Below are 18,378 nucleotides of genomic sequence, written 5' to 3'. Positions count from 1 at the left end.
TTAAAAAAAAAATAATAATCAAGGTTAGTTGTTCTATTAAGTAGGGAGTAGACACTATGCTATCAAAGTGATAATTTTATATTAGGAATTATTTTTGAACTCAAAAGTACATCCAAACAAAGCCAAAAGAATAAGGCAATAATTTGAAACAAATTCTGGACATCAGATAACTTAATGTATAAATGTTTCAGTGTATAAGTCTAAAAGATAAGTACTCTTTGAGGGAGAAAATCCTTAATACCATTATTGCAAGTAAAAAAAATTTTTTTGACTTTAATAATACCTTAATATAAAATAACCAATGTTTGATTTTCTCCAATTGTCCTGAATGTTTGTCTCTTAATCTACAGGTTCTGCTCCATCCTTTATTAAACTCCTTGGAATTTTTTGACTAAAGAAACCAGGTCATTTATCTGTGGTCTAAATTTTGCTGACTGCATCCCCTTGTCACTTAACATACATCTCTGACTCTGTACATCTTGTAAATTAGTAGTTAGATTTCTTAATAAGATGCAGGTTTGTTTGTTTTGGCTTTCAGGTTTTTTTTGGTCACACTATTGCATATTTGCTGTTATTTACTTCCATAAAGAAATACTTAAAAAAATTTTTTTCTGTTACTCCTCACTGAAGATATTTTTCCATTAATTATTTTTAGAGAGTGAAAGGGAGGGGGAGAGACAGAGAGAAAGAGAAAAATCTATGTGAGACACATAGATTGGTTGCCTCCCACACATGCCCTGACCCGGGTTGGGGATCGAGCCTGCAACTGAGATACGTGCCCTTAATCGGAATTGAACCCAGGACCCTTCAGTCCACAGGCTGATGCTCTATCAACTGAGCCAAACTGGCTGGGGCAAGAAGTATTTTTAATGTATTGTGTCTCTCCTTTTGTGATGCTAACAGCCATTGCTGATCACTTCCTAGATCCATTAATCCATTAGTGTACAAAATGCTAATATTCAAATTCTATACTTTTATCTTCAATTATTTGCTGAAATACTTGTAAAAATATTTAACTTTCCTTTACTACCTGTTCAATTATTCTGATGTGTAGTTTACTTAGGAAAGGCAAGACAGATGTCTGAATCTTTTCTTTTATAAATGTACCAGTTTAACAATGAGTTAACTTCTTAGCATCCTCCAAAATAGACCCATTAGTTGTTACGTTTATTTAAATCTGAGTAATTTCATTAAACATAATACCTAAATACAAACTATTTCATTAAGTATATAATGTATTTCAATGCAGGGGGAAAAAATTGGCCAAGTTAGATGTATTAAACTCTCCAAGTAAAAAGTGCCACCATAGAAAAATGAATTAAATGGATAATCAATACCCAGTACCCCACAAATGAATCCAAACTCGTTCAATTAAAACATTTCCACATAATTACCTTGATCACTTACATATAAAAGTAAAATGAGTATTTCTGCCTATCCTAAACCACACAATGACTTCAGACATCTTCACTTAAGCAGACACAACATTAGGTTACAGGCCTTGGACAATGTTAACTTTCTGGCATAAATAAACATTTTTTTAAGAACTATAATTTAAAATTAGCTATTCAGTATTAAATTAGCTTAGGATATTCACTAAAAACTTTTTAAATATTTCATATGCTGAATAGTAAAACAAATTCTCAAATCCAAATAAGTCAAGAGTCTTATAAATGGTCTTCACTACAGTGAAGCACTTGAAGTTAGATCTGCCTATGTCTCTCTTTCTCTAAAAATAAGTCCAGGCAAGAGATATGTACTTAAAAGAAAATTATAGTAGACTTAAAACTAAGATCAACATAGTGAGAGCAGGCCAAATTATCTAGAGAAAATCTATCACATCATTTAATCTTTCTTAGCAGTAAATTTTATACCAGATCCTAGAGTTACCAACCGAAGTCCATCCATTAAAAAAGGATGTTTATCTACAGCAATGACACAGAAAAACAAAGAGGTTTGATATCTAAGATTTGCTAACAAAAGAAAAATGCTCATCTAATCAGTATATCCTTTCAATACAATTTCACTTTAATAGCAATTTATCAAAGGCAGAACACTTATTAACCTATAAATATGAGATCTATAAAAATGAGAGACCATGTTAATTCAAATCATAAACACAATAATAACAACCAAACTTGGTATTCATAATGTAAAACAATGAAGTTGATAACTTTTAAGAATAATAAATTCATTAATTCTTTATATCTATAAAGAAAAATTCATTGTAACCTAGCCTGGAAATTAAATGTTCACCTCCTTGCTTACAAACAGTTAATAGTAAGTTGTTCTTTATAATAGAATACACAGCCTGAGCTCCAAGGAGGAATCACAAGGCACCATCGTGTCATTTTTCTCAGACCCTGCCCCAAACCTTTCCTGTACTGGAGAACTATGTACTAGGTGAGATTGAAAGACAGGAATACTTAACTGCTCATGTAGATAAATATGTAAGAGGCGCTTTATTTCCAAAGTTTCAAATTCCAAGTGTGGCTAGAGACCAAACCACCACTTCCTCTGGGAACTGTGAAATAACTTCACTGTCACAAACTTCCCTTGCTACAGCTTACCGTACTTTATCCCATCTCCCCTAAATTCTTCTGCTCTTACTAGAGGCCCGGTGCACGAATTCATGCATGGGTGGGGTCCCTCGGCATGGCCGGTGATTGGGTCCGATCAGGGCCATCTCACCCAATCTTGACCAGGGTGATGGTGGCTGGCTGCTGGGGAGAGACCGTGGGAGGTTGGCTGGCCGGGGAGGTACCGTGGGAGGGCTCCAGGGCGTGTCCAGCCTGTCTCGCCCAGTCCTGATCGGCTGGACCCCAGAAGCAAGCTAACCTACTGGTTGGAGCGTCTGCCCCCTGGTGGTCAGTGCGTGTCACAGCGACTGGTGGAACAGTCGAACGAACAGTCGAAAGAAGAGTCAGACACTTAGCATATTACACTTTTATTATATAGGATAAGTGGAGTAAGACTGTAATGTAGGTTGCTAACCATCAAGTAATTGAAAATATCCCTCTTCTTTTCCTCTCCCCCTTTCTTTCTCCTGTTCCCTTCCTTCAAGATGAGCATAAAAAAAACCACACAAAATGGGTAGGGAAGAGCATAAATAACTCCCTGAAAGCAGTTTACACAGGATTTAACAGAATGTACAGAGCTCAGCAGAGTTCTGTGATAATTGTTTTCCAAACCAAAATGTTACTAAGAACAACTCTGGCACAAGCACTAAAGTAAGAAACAAAAAAAGGTAGAAAACAAAAGTAAAAAGCCACTTACTGTTCATCTTCAAGTCATAAAGCTTTGCACTTAATAGATCTTCTGTGTTTTTTCTGTAAACATTAAAAAAGGTGAAATTATTAAGATAAAACTGTCATTTTGCTCATTCCCTGCCCACCAAAATGAAATTTATTAGGCCCAGAGTTTTATATTCTAGCAAAGAAAGTATAACTAGTTGCCCCTCCCCATCCCAGTGACTGACAATGGAGGTTTACTACCAAGAAACAAAATATCATCGCGATCCCTTTCTCTCGAACTGGCACAAATAATCAGAAAGGAAGGGTGTCTGTCAGGGTTTTATTGCTTTAGAAAGGAGAAACAACACTGGACACTGCTGAAGTGTGAAGAGACTAGGAATGGGTAGTAAACATAAGACTGAATGGGAGGAATGCTAAACAATTTCCAAAAGGCTCTAAACAATGCACTGTAAATATCCAATAGCTGAGAAATTTTCCACTTTGGGAGAAATCATTAAGGGTCTGACTTGATGGGCAAAAGCAAATTATTATTTTATATATTATTTCCATACACCATCCCCCCCCCCCATCATATATCCATGAGAAAAAGCAGTTAAGCATGTGGACTACCTCAGCTGAATTAGCCTCACTGTACGATCCTGTTATAGGTCATATAGTGATGACCACTGCACTCTCAGCAAGAGAATTGGGGTAATTAAGAGAAAGCACAAAAATATATATCCATGACATTGTCACAGCCAGTGATAGGAGCTATATTATGAATGAAGGTAGCAAAGGTATTTCTTCATTATACCTGGGAAAAGTGTGCTGCTATCTACTATGTAAACATATATACATAAATCGAAACTCTGATAAAGTTAATAGAAAATGTAAATTAAAGCTACTCTAATGCAGCTAATGTGGGTTTATGGGTGGGTTCTTGCAGTGGATGTTTCATTAATCCCTTAAAATCATATACAAACATTGTCTGTAAGTAGGTTCTATGACATGTTTTTCTAGAAGATGTCTGCAGTTTTCTTCAAATTCTCAAAGAAGTCTGTAACTTCCCAAAAGTTAAGACCTAGAGAGCTATAGTATTATAAATTAGTTGCATGATTTAATAAATCTCAGGGACTACTGACAATTATTTTGGTAACAAAATAAATGTACTCTCTTAAGAAATTAGCTTTCTGATGAAATGTGCTAATGAATTACAAATTTAATTATGAATCTGACAGTATATTGACTTAAGAATATCACTTTTAGATAGCTCAAAATATATTTCAGATCAAAATGGGCTTAAATTTTAAATGTACCAGAAGTTATTTTAAGTATTAAGAATAAATTAATTTCCAGTACATTACTAACACAATTTAGATGAAAAAAAAAATGTTAAAAAAACTATTAAACTGGAATACTAAGCACTGTATTTCTAGGCAATTATGTTTTACCAACAGCAATTAAAAAAACAAATGCAAACATGTTAAATTTTTTAAAAAACATAAACATATTACAGTAGGTGGCAAAAATACAAAGAAGCACAATGAGAAAAATAATAAGTAGTTTGAATTATAACTGTCTCATGAAGTATGGTGAGCTATACCATCAGTTACTTTCTACTTTTTGTACCTAAACACTAGAGCAGTGCTATTCAAAATGTGGTCTGTGCACCAATACTTATCCATTATTGGTAGTAATATGTACAAATATGAATAAGCATTCAGAAAATTTTACACTGCTGTAACAATTTTATAAAAATATCAATCTAAATCCAGATTAGAAGGAAAAAAAAAAGAAAAAGAAAAAAACAACGAAGAAACCCAATTCCTCAGAGATATAGCTGAGTCCAGCTGGTGTGGCTCATTGGTTGAGTGTCAACCTATGAACCAGGAGGTCACAATTCAATTCTTCGTCAGGGCACATGCCCGGGTTGCAAGCTTGATCTCTTGTAGGGGGCATGCAGGAGGCAGCCAATCGATGATTCTCTCTCATCATTGATGTTTCTATTTCTCTTTCTTTCTCTCTCTCTTCCTCTCTGAAATCAATTTTAAAAAACAAATTAAAAAAAGATAGAGCTCAGATTATATTCTCAGATTATAGCTGGTCCTTCCTTAAATTATCAAGTACATGCTTTAAAAGAAGTAATTAAATATATTTAAACTCCACATCATTAAAAAATATATTCAATTTTATTACTAGTTACCTTCTGATTCTACACATTGGATTCCACATCTAAAGTTCATTACTAACCTCATACAGCTTTTAGAATTTTCATGACAGGAGAGCTGTTTCTTAAAAGAGCTTTCGTTTATCTTGTCTTTTGCTTCTCTCAACTGTCTTTTTACTTGAACCTATGAGAAAAGCAAAATCACCTATTTAGAGTGATAATCCAGTATCACAAATAATAACCTATCAATTCTCCCTTGAAAAAAAAAATTAAACAAAACTGTCTGAATGAAACTCTAGCCCAAATACATACGCTTATTCATTCGAGCATGCTAAATTATAAACTTAATATACATGCTAAGCTCTGGGGAAACAAATTAGGGGGAGATAGGCATGTAAACAGATTAAGTGCTCATAATAGAGATATAAGCACAGATCAGCATAAACATTGACTGAAAATTAATTCTAGAAAAGACTTTAATGAATACATGGTTTATGAATTGTTCTTAGAGAATGAGTAAAATTTGTCTAAGGAAAAAAATTACTCTAAATTAAGGAAAGAACCCAGAAGCCAATGCAGATGGGGAAGGTGATATAAAGTATTAGGACCATATTATAAAGGGCCTTGAATAATAAAACAATTCTATAGGAATCAGAGAATAAGTGAGGTTTTTAAAGCAAGTAAATGAGATGATCAAATAAATTTTTTTTTTTTAGTATTAACTTTGGCAGTAATGTGAAGAATGAAGCAGTTAAGGAGAAACTATAAAAACCAGAAAATCAGAAGCTCTTAACAATGCATAGTCTAAATTTATGCTGAGAAAACAGTCACTAGCCACATAAGGCTACTGAGCACCTGAAATGTGGCTGGTTTGAATCGAGATGCACTCTAAGCGTAAAATATACACAGGAGTTCAAAGACTTAAGACAGCAACAAAAAGAGATAATCTCTCAATAACAATTCTTCAAAAATATTACATGTTGAAATAGATACGTTGAATTAAACACATATTATAAAAATTTAGGTTTTTTTACACTTTTCACATCACTATTAAAACTTTTAAATTACAGATTGGCTTGTATATTTCTATTGGCAGAACCAGTCTAGATGGCAGCATGAGAGCCTACTAAGAGTTAATAGAGACATGAAGAAACAAATTTAAGAAGACATTGAGCAGAAGGAATAGGTAAAGATGGATGAGAGGTAAAAAAAGGAAAATTCCCTGGTACTTTTTAGATTTGTTAATGTTCATTCTTTTTGTATTATAGATGGAGATATCCAACAAGTGGTTGAAAATACAAGTCTGGTTCTAAGGAAAAATACCTAGGCTAGTGACAGAATTTTAGGAGCTATACAAATATAGATAGTACTAACAGCTACTGAAGCAGTTGAGAAGACTTAAGGGGAAAGTATACCTAGAGAAGTGAAAGTAAGATTCTATGAGGAGTCCCAATGATTTAAGAAAAAGTAAGAAGGGCAGGGAGATGGCAAAGAAGATTGTAAAAGGTCGGTAAAAGAAACAAACATACATACATACACACATTCTTATATATATATACCCATAAGAGAAGTAAACCTAGAAGCCAAAGGAAATAAAAATACTCAACAGCATTACATGCAGAAAGGATGAGACAGGCCAGTCAGATTATTCTGGCCCTTAGTGAGGACAGTTTTAGTAAAACAAAATGACAGAGGTGAATTGTCAATGGAACTGGGGAATTGAAAAAATGGAGTAAGTAAATGTAGATGTCTCATTCAAGTTCAGCTGTAAAGGGAAAAGAATAAGTGAAGATTCAAAAGAAGCGAAGGAAAATATTGAGAGTACAAGGATAATATCACATATAAGAAATACTTTGTTAAGTTTCACAAAATTAGATGAACAATGCACCAAACTTTTAAGCCTCATTAAATAAAACAAATTCTTATTCCAAGAACAAAATTTCATATGAAGCAAAAGAACAAAATTTTGTAAGAAAATATATTTGGAAACTAGCTCATGCTAATGAACCATCAGCAACATAACATATACTCTAGAGCAGTGGTTCTCAACCTTTCTAATGCTACGACCCTTTAATACAGTTCCTCATGCTGTGGTGACCCCCAACCATAAAATTACGTTCGTTGCTACTTCATAACTGTAATTTTGCTACTGTTAATGAATCGTAATGTAAATATCTGTGTTTTCCGATGGTCTTAGGCTCTACAGCAGCAGTTCTCAACCTGTGGGTCGCAACCCACAGGTTGAGAATTGCTAGCAGGGTCGCCTAAGACGATTGGAAAACACAGATATTTACATTACGATTCATTAACAGTAGCAAAATTGCAGTTATGAAGAAGCAACGAAAGTAATTTTATGGTTGGGGGTCACCACAGCATGAGGAACTGTATTAAAGGGTCACCGCATTAGAAAGGTTGAGAACCACTGCTCTAGAACATCTTTCAGAGAAGTCATGCTTTAATTTTTATTATAATACTAGAGGCCAGGTGCACGAAATTCGTGCATGGGGGTGTGTGTCCCTCAGGCCAGCCTGCACCCTCTCCAATCTGGGACCCCTCGAGGGATGTCCGACTGCCTGTTTAAGCCAAATCCCGGTGGTATCGGGCCTAAACGGGCAGTCGGACATCCCTCTCACAATCCAGGACTGCTGGCTCCCAACTGCTCCCCTACATGCCTTCTTGATTGCCCCTAACAGCTTCTGCCTGCCAGCCTGATCACCCCCTAACCACTCCCCTGCCAGCCTGTTTTCCTCCAACTGCCCTCCCCTGCAGGCCTGGTCACCCCTAACTGCTCTCCCTTGCAGGCCTAGTCACCGCTAACTGCCCTCCCCTACAGGCCTGGTTCCCCCCCCCCCCCAACTGCTCTCCCCTGCAGGCCTGGGTCCCTCCCAACTGCCTTTCCTTGCAGGCCTGGTCACCCAAACTTCCCTCCTCTGCCAGCTTGGTCACCCCTAACTGCCCTTCCCTGCTGGCCTGATCGCCCACAACTGCCCTCCCTTGGAGACCTGGTCCCTCCCAACTGCCTTTCCCCTGCTGGCCATCTTGTGTCCACATGGGGGCAGCCATCTAGTGTGTTGGAGTGATGGTCAATCTGCATATTACTCTTTTATTAGATAGGATAGAAGCCTGGTGCATGGGTGGGGGCCAGCTGGTTTGCTCTGAAGGGTGTCCCGGATCAGGGTGGGGGTTCCCTTGGGGCGTGGGGCGGCCTGGGCGAGGGGCCTGTGGTGGTTTGCAGGCTGGCCACGCCCCTGGCAACCCAAGCGGAGGCCCTGGTATCTGGGGTTTATTTATCTTCTACAATTGAAACTTTGTAGCCTGGAGCGGAGCCAAGCCTTCTGCTTGCTCCGTGGCAGCAGCCATTTTTGGGGGGATTTATGTATCTTCTATAATTGAAACTTTGTAGCCTCAGGTGGAGGCCTGGGCAGGCCAGGGCTGCAGAAGCTTGGCTTCCTCCATCGCCGCGGGCAACCCTAGCCTGCTGCTCTTTCCAGCTCCGTCGCTGCCACCATTTCTGTTTGGTTTTATGTATCTTCTATCATTGAAACTTTGTAGCCTTGAGTGGAGGCCTAGGCTGGCAAAGGCAGGCAGAAAGCTTGGCTTCCTCAATTGCTGGGGAAACCCATGCCTCCCTCCTGCTCTCTGTGGCGGTAGCCATCTTGGTTGGGTTTATTTGCATATTCGCTCCTGATTGGCTCATGGGCGTGGCTTGTGGGTGTAGCGGAGTGATGGCTAATTTGCATATTACTCTTTTATTAGATAGGATTACACAATTATATCTTTTCTCCAAAATATATACTAATTTGCATAAATGTACAGACTTACATAATTACAAGCAAAATCATTTTTCATGTATATTTTTATTTGAATTGCAGTCTTATTTGTATATTGAGATTCATCTGTTAAAAATACAACAGCCTGGGTGGTGTGGCTCAGTGGTTGAGTGTCAACCCATGTACCAAAAGGTCGCGGGTTAGATTCCTGATCAGGGGCACACAACTTGATCCCCAATAGGGGGCACAAAGGAGGCAGCTAATAGATGTCTCGTTCTCACGTCGATGTTTCTCCCTCTCTCTCTAAAATCAATAAAAGATATTTAAATATATATACATATATATCAAAACAAAATATAAATACCTATAATGAGAACATCTAGTGCTTAAATAGTTGTATGTTGTTTCCATTCCCTCCCTATTCACACAGAGAGCAACCAAGCTATCATAGACTTATAATGCTACTTAGGAACAGTATTTTTCACATCAATGGCATCATATATGTATATATTGAATATTCCCATTTTAGCTGTATATCCTTTGTGACTTGTTAGAGATACCTCAAGAAATCTCTTTCTTAAAGTCAAATACCATATGATTTCACTTACATGTGGAATCAAATGGACAAAATAAATAAACAAAATAGAAACAGATTCATAGAGAACAAACTTTTAAGGGGATTGGGTAAAATAGGTGAAAGGATTAAGAAAAAAAAAATCATACAAAGAGACAACAATATGGTGATTACCAGAGGGGAAAGGTGGTGAGGCAGGTAGAAGAGAGTAAAAGGAGTGTAAATGATGACAAAAGAAGACTTGATTTTGGGTGGTGAACACACAATACAATATACAGATGATGTATTATAGAATTGCACACTTGAAACCTATATAATCTTATTAACCAATGTCACCCCAATAAAGTCAATAAAATTAAATAAATAAATTTTTTCTTAAAAACAGTCATGAAAAAAAGGCTAAGAAAATGTTCCAGATTAAAAGATATGAGACATAACACAACACATGATTAAAGACTTTCTTTTGCTATAAGAGATATTCTTGGAACAAAAGGCAATGTCCAATTATAATAAATATATATATATATATATATATATATATATATATATATATATAATTTTAAAAATCTCCTTATACATTTTATTTAACTACTTACTGCCCATTTCTCTTTTCACCTTTTACTCATTAACTCAGGAATATGTTCCTATTTCTTTTATTTGTAAGCCAAAAATGTGAACACAAATCATAATTGTGGTTTATAATAATTAACATCAATGAGGTATGTATGGTGTGTGCATCTCAGAGATGTGATTAGGATTAAGCATTATAATAAAACTATCCTATCTAATAAAGAGGGAATATGCTAATTGACCCTCACACCATCGCAAAGATGGCAGTGCCCACAGCCAATAAGGAGGGAATATGCTAATTGACTGCCATGCCCTCAAAGATGACGGCGCCCACAGCCACAAGATGGCAGCGCTCAGTCCTCTCAGCCCTGCTGGGGCGCCTGCCTCCGGAGTCCCCCAGTCTCCTCAGCCCCCAGCTGCCCAGGGCCAGCCCGAGGCACAGGCAAGCCTTGGATGTCGGTTGCCCAGCCTTGGATGTCGGTTGCCCAGCCACCCAGGGCCAGCCCGAGGCACAGCCAAGCCTCGGATGGCGGCTGCCCAGCCACCTGAGGCTCAGGTAACCAGGGCTGGCCGAGGCTTGCGCTGCCAGCAGTGGCAGCAGCAGAGGTGTGATGGGGCATCACCTTCCCCCGATCGTCGGGTTGCCTCCTGCCCCTGAGGGTTCCCGGACTGTGAGAGGGGGCAGGCCGGGCTGATGGACCCCCCTCCAGTGCATGAATTTTCATGCACCAGACCTCTAGTACTTAATAAAAGAATAAAGTAATTTGCCTATGCCAATCTTGAAACTGAAAAGTCCCTCTCCATCTCCACAAACCTTCCTTTCTCCAATTACTCATTTTTCTTCAAACACCAGAATTTAAGAACAAAGACACCATTTTATATTTAATTTTACTGGCTTACTCTTCTCAACACAGCTTTTTTTATGAAAACATACTTTTCAAGTATTTTGGACTTAAGTTTTTGTGAGGGTTGGTCTTTGAATCTAATAGTCCATTTCAAATATTTTTCAATTAATAATATATTCAGCCCAGCTGGTGTGGCTCAGTGGTTAAGTGTCGACCTATGAACCAGAAGGTCATGGTTCGATTCCCAGTCAGGGCATATGCCTGGGTTGTGAGCTCGAGCCCATATGCAGGGGGTTTCTATCTCTCCCTCTCCCTTCCTCTCTGAAATAATAAGAAAAAAAAAATGTATTCAAAGCACTATCCAATTAACCAGTAAATGTTTTTGAAATAAAGGTCCTCACACTAAAAATATTTTAAAAATTTAAATATTCCGTAACTACAACTTAATGTGAACTTCTTTTAGAAATCTAATATATTTTGTAGAAAAATATAATGTGACTACCATTAATATATCCTCTTTAGCGGGCAAAGAAAAAAAAAGAATTTCTGAATCCTTGTAGAAAAGTCTGGGTTTGTCATGCTAAGGGGGAATGTTAATCACATATTAAAGCTAAAGTTGAACAAGTCACAAATTTATTCAAACTGGAACTCTTTTAAAACAAAATTGAATTAAGTTTGTATTTATACTGTTCATGTTGCAAAATAAAATCTAAGCCTTACCTTAACACAACCTTCCAATGCACTGATTTTAAACACTGCTTGAAAAGGTTTTCGGTCAATGGGACATGAAGCCTGTGTCTGAAAAATGATTTAACAATTTATAACTTTAGAAATGTTTCTTTAGAATAAAAATTAATATATAACAAACACATTTGAACAGGAAACAGAAAAAAATTTTTCTTCTTTCAAAGGTGATGAAATACTTTGTGCCACAGAGTAATAAATACCTTAAATTTGTTGAATTCATTCCAATACTTATTGAGCATCTACTGTATACTAGGTAAGTGGAATACAATGATGAAGAGAAATAAGATCTCTATATATCTAGGAAGACCTGCTTGTCCATTTGAGAACTACTGGGCTGAAATCAACGGCTCTATGATCGAAAGCTCTTGAGCAACTCAAAATCAGCTGTAAAAGGAATGGCAGATACAGGTCCCTTACAGATTTTAATATTCTATGACAATATTGTCTCTAAAAATGAATTATTTTGAATAGGAAGTTAAGCCAGCAATAAAAACTTTTTAAAGATGTGAAGAAAATGAAGGATTCCTCTACTCCTCCCCGCAGCCACCTAGATGCCCTCTCCAGAAGTAATTTCTTATATATCCTTTTGGAGATAAACCAATGCATATACATACATATGTATCTTTTATGTCTAATTAATTCATATGCTGATTGAATTTTATTTTTCTTAATTATATACTTTAGATTAGTTCATATTACTATTTCAAAGCTGCCTCATTCTTAACAGCATAGTATGCCACAATATTTTTAATTTTATAGTTTTTGAGTTAGGTTGAGCATATTTTCATATTTTTAAGATAAAAACTATTCACGCCTTTTGCTTAGCTTTTTTATTAGGTTGCTTGTCTTTTCAAATGGAATTGCAGGCAATCTTTATAGATTAAGAAAAAATGTCCTTTAATCACTCTGTGATTCTAAGTGAACTTTATTTTCATGTAAATATATTTCCTATGCCTTAAAAATTAATGTGCATCAGCTGTAATTAAGAGTTTCTTTGATAATATTAAATATTTGTATAGGAATGGGTTTATTATCTTAACAATTTAAGATGGAATTGTCTACTAGAGCAGAAGGGTAAAGACTCTGTAGCCTGTTAAGAAAATACTAAAAGGTGATATTATTCATACCTATGATTTATTAATAACTTAAAAATGCCATAGCCAGTTTGGCTCAGTGGATAGAGCGTCGGACTGCAGACTGAAGGGTCGCAAGTTCGATTCCGGTCAAGGGCACATGCTGGGGTTGTGGGCTCGATCCCCAGTAGGGGACATGCAGGAGGAAGCCGATCAATGATTCTCTCTCATCACTGATGTTTCTATCTCTCTCTCCCTCTCCCTTCCTCTCTGAAATCAATAAGTACATATATTAAAAAAAACTTAAAAAATATTTCAAAAAGTAAAACAGGATTTTAACAATTTAATAGTAATAGTCTAAAAGACCATAGATAGTAATGGAATTTTGATAAATTATCTTATATTCCCCAGTGAAAAAATGTGATTTTTACCACGCTGGACTTTGGCACACATCAAGATACGCTTGTACAAGTACACATAGGCCAGACTCTATGCAGCCCTTGATTATATAATACATTTTCACAAAGCCTGAGACTCATTTTGGAAACAACCAAAATATAAATTGTGTTTCTTTTATTACTCTGTTAAAATTAAGTAAGTAGGCCTTGATAAAATGCTTTACCACATTCTGAATTAGGAAATGTGACTTTACTATATTAAATTGGATCAGACTGTTAGAAGTCAGCTCAGCTTACTTCTACGTACTATGGGTGTAGGATGCTATTACTTTCCCTACAGAAAGCTTAACCTTAAGAAGCTTTACTACAAGTGGCAACAAAGCTGTCCACATTATTTTTAATAATGCACTACAAGTACCAATTCTAGTTCAAAGAACTCAACATCATGAATATGTGATTGTTGTTTACCACATTAGCATTTACTGTATGTAATTCTTAGTCTAGGTCAGGGGTCGGCAAACTCATTAGTCAACAGAGCCAAATATCAACAGTACGACTGAAATTTCTTTTGCGAGCCAAATTTTTTAAACTTAAACTTCTAACGCCACTTCTTCAAAATAGACTCGTCCAGGCTGTGGTATTTTGTGGAAGAGCCACACTCAAGGGCCCAAAGAGCCTCATATGGCTCGCAAGCCGCAGTTTGCCGACCATGGGTCTAGGTTATATTAGCCAAAGAATATTATAAGTAAAAACCTTTAAGTACTTCTTTTTACCAAAATTTCAAAATGTATTTTGATTTCTATTTTTAAGGTAAATTCTGATAAACATTCCTAAAAAGATAAAATAATAAATAAAAATATGTTCCCTTCAATGTTTATTAAAAAAATATTAAGATGTGTAAAGGCTCTGGATTTATATTCTATTTTCATACCCTGCCCTTGGGTATAATCTTATGCAAGTAACATAGTCTCTCTGTTTCTCAGTTACCTTATTAGTGAAATGGAGATACTAATAGAACTTATTTCTAAGGTTTTTATGGGGGAAAAAAGGAATTAATAATCTTATAAGAGTGTTTGGAATATATTAAATATTGTATAAAGTCCATCAACTAGCTTTATTGGACTAACAATAAAATAGCTTGGTCCATTAATAAACCACAATATGATGTATATATACCATGGTGGGCAAAAGCAGGTTTACAGTTGTGAGTATGTTAAACAGAGTTAATAAAGCTATTGTGATAATCATAACTGCACATCTTTTTCCATACGAACAACTGTAAACCTTCTTTGCCCACCTGTGTACTTGTGAGAGACATAAGTCCTTAATAATCTTTTGTTGGAATTTGCAAAGTTCATGACATGAAAATTAAAGTTTATCATTTTATTATAGCTATTTCAATATGTAACACGAAGATCCAAAGAAAGCCACTATCTGTGTTCAAAAAATGTATTCTATATCAGATGCACTGAATCTTTCAAAAACTCTGAAATTACACAATCCCATTTTCTTTATTAAATGTCCTCTGTTGACATCAGCTAAATGGCACTTTTTCCTTTATAATGTTCAAACTGATAGTTTTAACCTGAGCCATTCCATTTTAAACTGTTCTAAATAATGGGGTTCTGAGTAAGATTTTGTTTTTATTTTTTTTTTCTGTATGCATAATTGCCATGGATTTATCTATGGATTTCATTTGAAAGGTTCCACTACTATCATGTAAAAAAAGAAAGAAAACAGAAGAAAAAGTAGTAGTAGTTGGAAAAACATTGCTATCTATTATCACAATCTGCATATACTTACATTTCCTAAAAAACAATCTAGTTAACACTAGAAAATAAGTTAATAGATTTTCTTTGGTTCAGGCTCAATCAGAAAAATTTCTTAAAACCAAGTTATGGTCTCCAAGTTAACAAAAGTAAATAGCTCAGAAAACAAGCTACCTAGGGTAGATAAAATATCTTTGCTATTGCTACTGAGAAATGATGATATCCATTTCTGACCTTAGAATAGTTTAGCAAAGCATTTCAAGAGGGAAACAGAAAAGAAATTCAGTTATTTTGAGTTAAATCTTCATAGCATACTTCAATAAATTAAAACAGATATTCAAAAATTAAGCAGATCTTCAATTTTTGTTAAGGTAAGAAAAGTATAAGCTACTTCAACACAAAGTTCAAAGACACCATGATTACTAGATAGTAAAGCATAAAATTACATATATAGTGTGATGATCAAATAGCTATAATAGAAAAGTTTTACAAATAGATTTTTTTTAAATTATTTGCACTGCCCTAATTTTAAGGCATTTCCAAAGGTACTTCACCCTTAGATCCAGCAGATACCCATTTGGAAAATTCAAAGACATTTTAATCTTAGTTTCCCAGTTTGTATCACTGAACTAATTTAATTTTTAAGTTATATGGTTTTAAAAATTCACATTTAAAACTAATGTAGAATATTTTTAACTAACAGAACTGCCCATTCTGCTTAAGATAATTTTAGTTTTGGAGAAAATTATCCCAAATTTTGTTTCACTTATAAACAACAAAAATAAATACCGCTTGATAATTCACCATCTTGATTCCTTATATACAACAAACATACTCTTCATTAATTATTTACCTTTTAAATCAACATGGCTTTCATTTTAATAATTTTATAGTATCTAATTTAATTAGTTTCATAATCAAAGCAGTCCAATATCATCATTCAACTTTGTGACACAGCTAGTAAATATAATAGAACTTGATCCCTGCTTTACATTGTAATGTATACTTAAAAACAGAGCTTATTTACATTTTACTGTGAATGCTCTGTATCAGTTGAGGCAATATTGATAGAAAAAAAAAAATCTTCCTAATGATTTCAGTAAAACATACCCTAGTATTCTGAAGCGTTGTAAATTCCCAGCTCAGACAAACCCATATTTAAATGTAAGAACAGGAAACCTTCCTTATTTGGGAATTCAGGATTCTTGATTTCTAATATTTCTTGCTTCCTGCTGCTGCTCTATCCTCAATCACAAAGGCTGCCTACAGATAGCCCCTCCTAGAGAGAGAGAAGCAAGTGTTAAAGATAAGTGCTTAAAGACTAAAGCTCAGTATCTATGTTTAACATCAAGGTTTGTCTGTTCATGGGAATCTCTAGAACATCTATCTCTCCTACTAATAAATACAGCACATTATATAAAACTTAGTTCAAAATCAAATAAAGATGATTTAGAAATGCACACCATTAGAGGTTGATGCTTATTTTAAAGTTTTTCACCAGGACCTATCCTTTCAAGTTGATGGTTCCAAGATACCTAGCCTGGACCTCCAAAGAAAGTGCTCACCTGTAGTCCGCCTACATGTTCCCTACCACACTTAACCAGTTCTTTCAAGACAGTCCTGGAGACAGTCCTCATCATTCCATATTAGTGAAACTGTGGTTCTTTATAACAGCTTTCAGGAATGTATTCCTAAAGGATAATGGCTATCAGTGAAAATTAACACAAGAAAGCATTTTATCTAACTACTCAAAGGAAATCCTTTCGGGTTCTCAAAAATACATTACCACAGTTGGGTAGAATTACTTTTAATCTTAATTTCTTTTGACACTTAATAGTTAAGACTTTCTTTTTCTAATATAAAAACAGAAAATTCTGTAAACTACCTGTATAAATCATTTTACAAACTCTGATATTTAAAATTAGGCTATACAGAAATATACATTAATTTACCCAACTGGTGAAAATGGACTATTAAGTGAAAGTCTATTACATAGGTAATGAGTGTTCAAAATGTACAAATTTTCTTTGTTCTACTAAAGGTTTTGCCAGAGGATTAATCTACAAGATGAAAACAATGGAGGATTTGTAAAAATTAGTCACACATTCAAGTTTTGGTGAAATCAGAACTAGCAACCTCTCTAACCCACTTTAAGGAAGATGATTAGATAGCCCTAAATCACTTATTGCATAGCTTGTAACAATTAAATTAAATAATGTATCTGACAATGTTTTATAAATGATAAAGGTAAGGACTAACAGTAGCACTCCACAGGTATGTTTAAATTATTATTTACAGAGCGCTATACAACAGAGAGGTTTAGGAATAAAGAAAAATATAAATTTTAGGAAAAACTGATTGAAAAAATTCAGACAATAAAATTTTGCTGAATTTGTAATTGAAAAATAGTCTAATCACCAGAATGATATGTAGATTTATATTTGCTGTATAAAGGAACATCTGTATATAAAATACATCAGTAGTCAAGATATAAGTCAGTCATATTTTGATTTTTGGTATTTAATATTAATTCAAGAATATATTCCTCACCTGTCTGCATTGAACACTGTTGTTTGACATCTTCAAGAACGGTATGTCACCATAGTAAAACTTTCTTCATTTCTAGTCTCATGAGAGAAAACATACCTTTGCCAACTGTCCAATTTTTATTTCATTAACCTTACTTTCTCAAACTGAAGCTGTCAGCATTTGATATGAAATGGAAGGCTAAGATAAATAAATTGAGGGAGGGTAATTTGCTTATAGTAAGAAAGTTAATGACATTTCAAAAATTACTTAAAAGATAAGAAAATATTTTTTATTTCTTAAAAGAGAAAAGAACTCTGGTGGATATCAAGAACCTTGTAATCAATATATTATTGCATGTCCCTTTAAATACAGTAAAAACTGCCGAAACCGGTTTGGCTCAGTGGATAGAGCGTCAGCCTGCGGACTGAGAGGTCCCAGGTTCCGGTCAAGGGCATGTATCTTGGTTGCGGGCACGTCCCCAGTGCGGGGTGTGCAGGAGGCAGCTGGTCGATGTTTCTCTCTCATCGATGTTTCTAACTCTCTATCCCTCTCCCTTCCTCTCTGTAAAAAATCAATAAAATATATTAAAAAATAAATAAATAAATAAATACAGTAAAAACTCTTGAATACTTCAAGCATGAAATGTTTCCAAGTTCTCAAACTTGTAACTTAAGAGCCAAAATTTTAACCACTTCTTGGCAAC

General features: G+C 35.3%; 1 protein-coding gene across 5 annotated transcripts in view; it reads right to left on the bottom strand.

The window, feature by feature from the left end:
• Window positions 1-18,378, bottom strand: part of SCAF11 (SR-related CTD associated factor 11) — an 83,892-nt gene that overhangs the window by 21,922 nt on the left and 43,592 nt on the right. For 4 of the 5 annotated variants that reach the window (XR_013960094.1, XM_080659430.1, XM_080659431.1 and 1 more), the window contains exons 4-6: window positions 11,880-11,957; window positions 5,484-5,584; window positions 3,277-3,329 (exon numbers count right to left, since the gene is read on the bottom strand). Coding sequence is in view for 4 of the 5 variants with exons in the window: in XM_080659430.1 (XP_080515556.1) it covers window positions 3,277-3,329; window positions 5,484-5,584; window positions 11,880-11,957 (232 nt within the window). In the remaining variant the exon portion in view is untranslated. The remainder of the gene's footprint in view (window positions 1-3,276; window positions 3,330-5,483; window positions 5,585-11,879; window positions 11,958-18,378) is intronic. The other variant, XM_080659432.1, reaches the window with a different exon arrangement.

The sequence above is a fragment of the Plecotus auritus genome, assembly GCF_963455305.1.
Source record: "Plecotus auritus genome assembly, chromosome: 3".
Lineage (NCBI taxonomy): Eukaryota > Metazoa > Chordata > Mammalia > Chiroptera > Vespertilionidae > Plecotus > Plecotus auritus.
The sequence above is the reverse complement of the archived record's forward strand: the minus strand, read 5'-3'. Positions and strand labels throughout refer to the sequence as shown.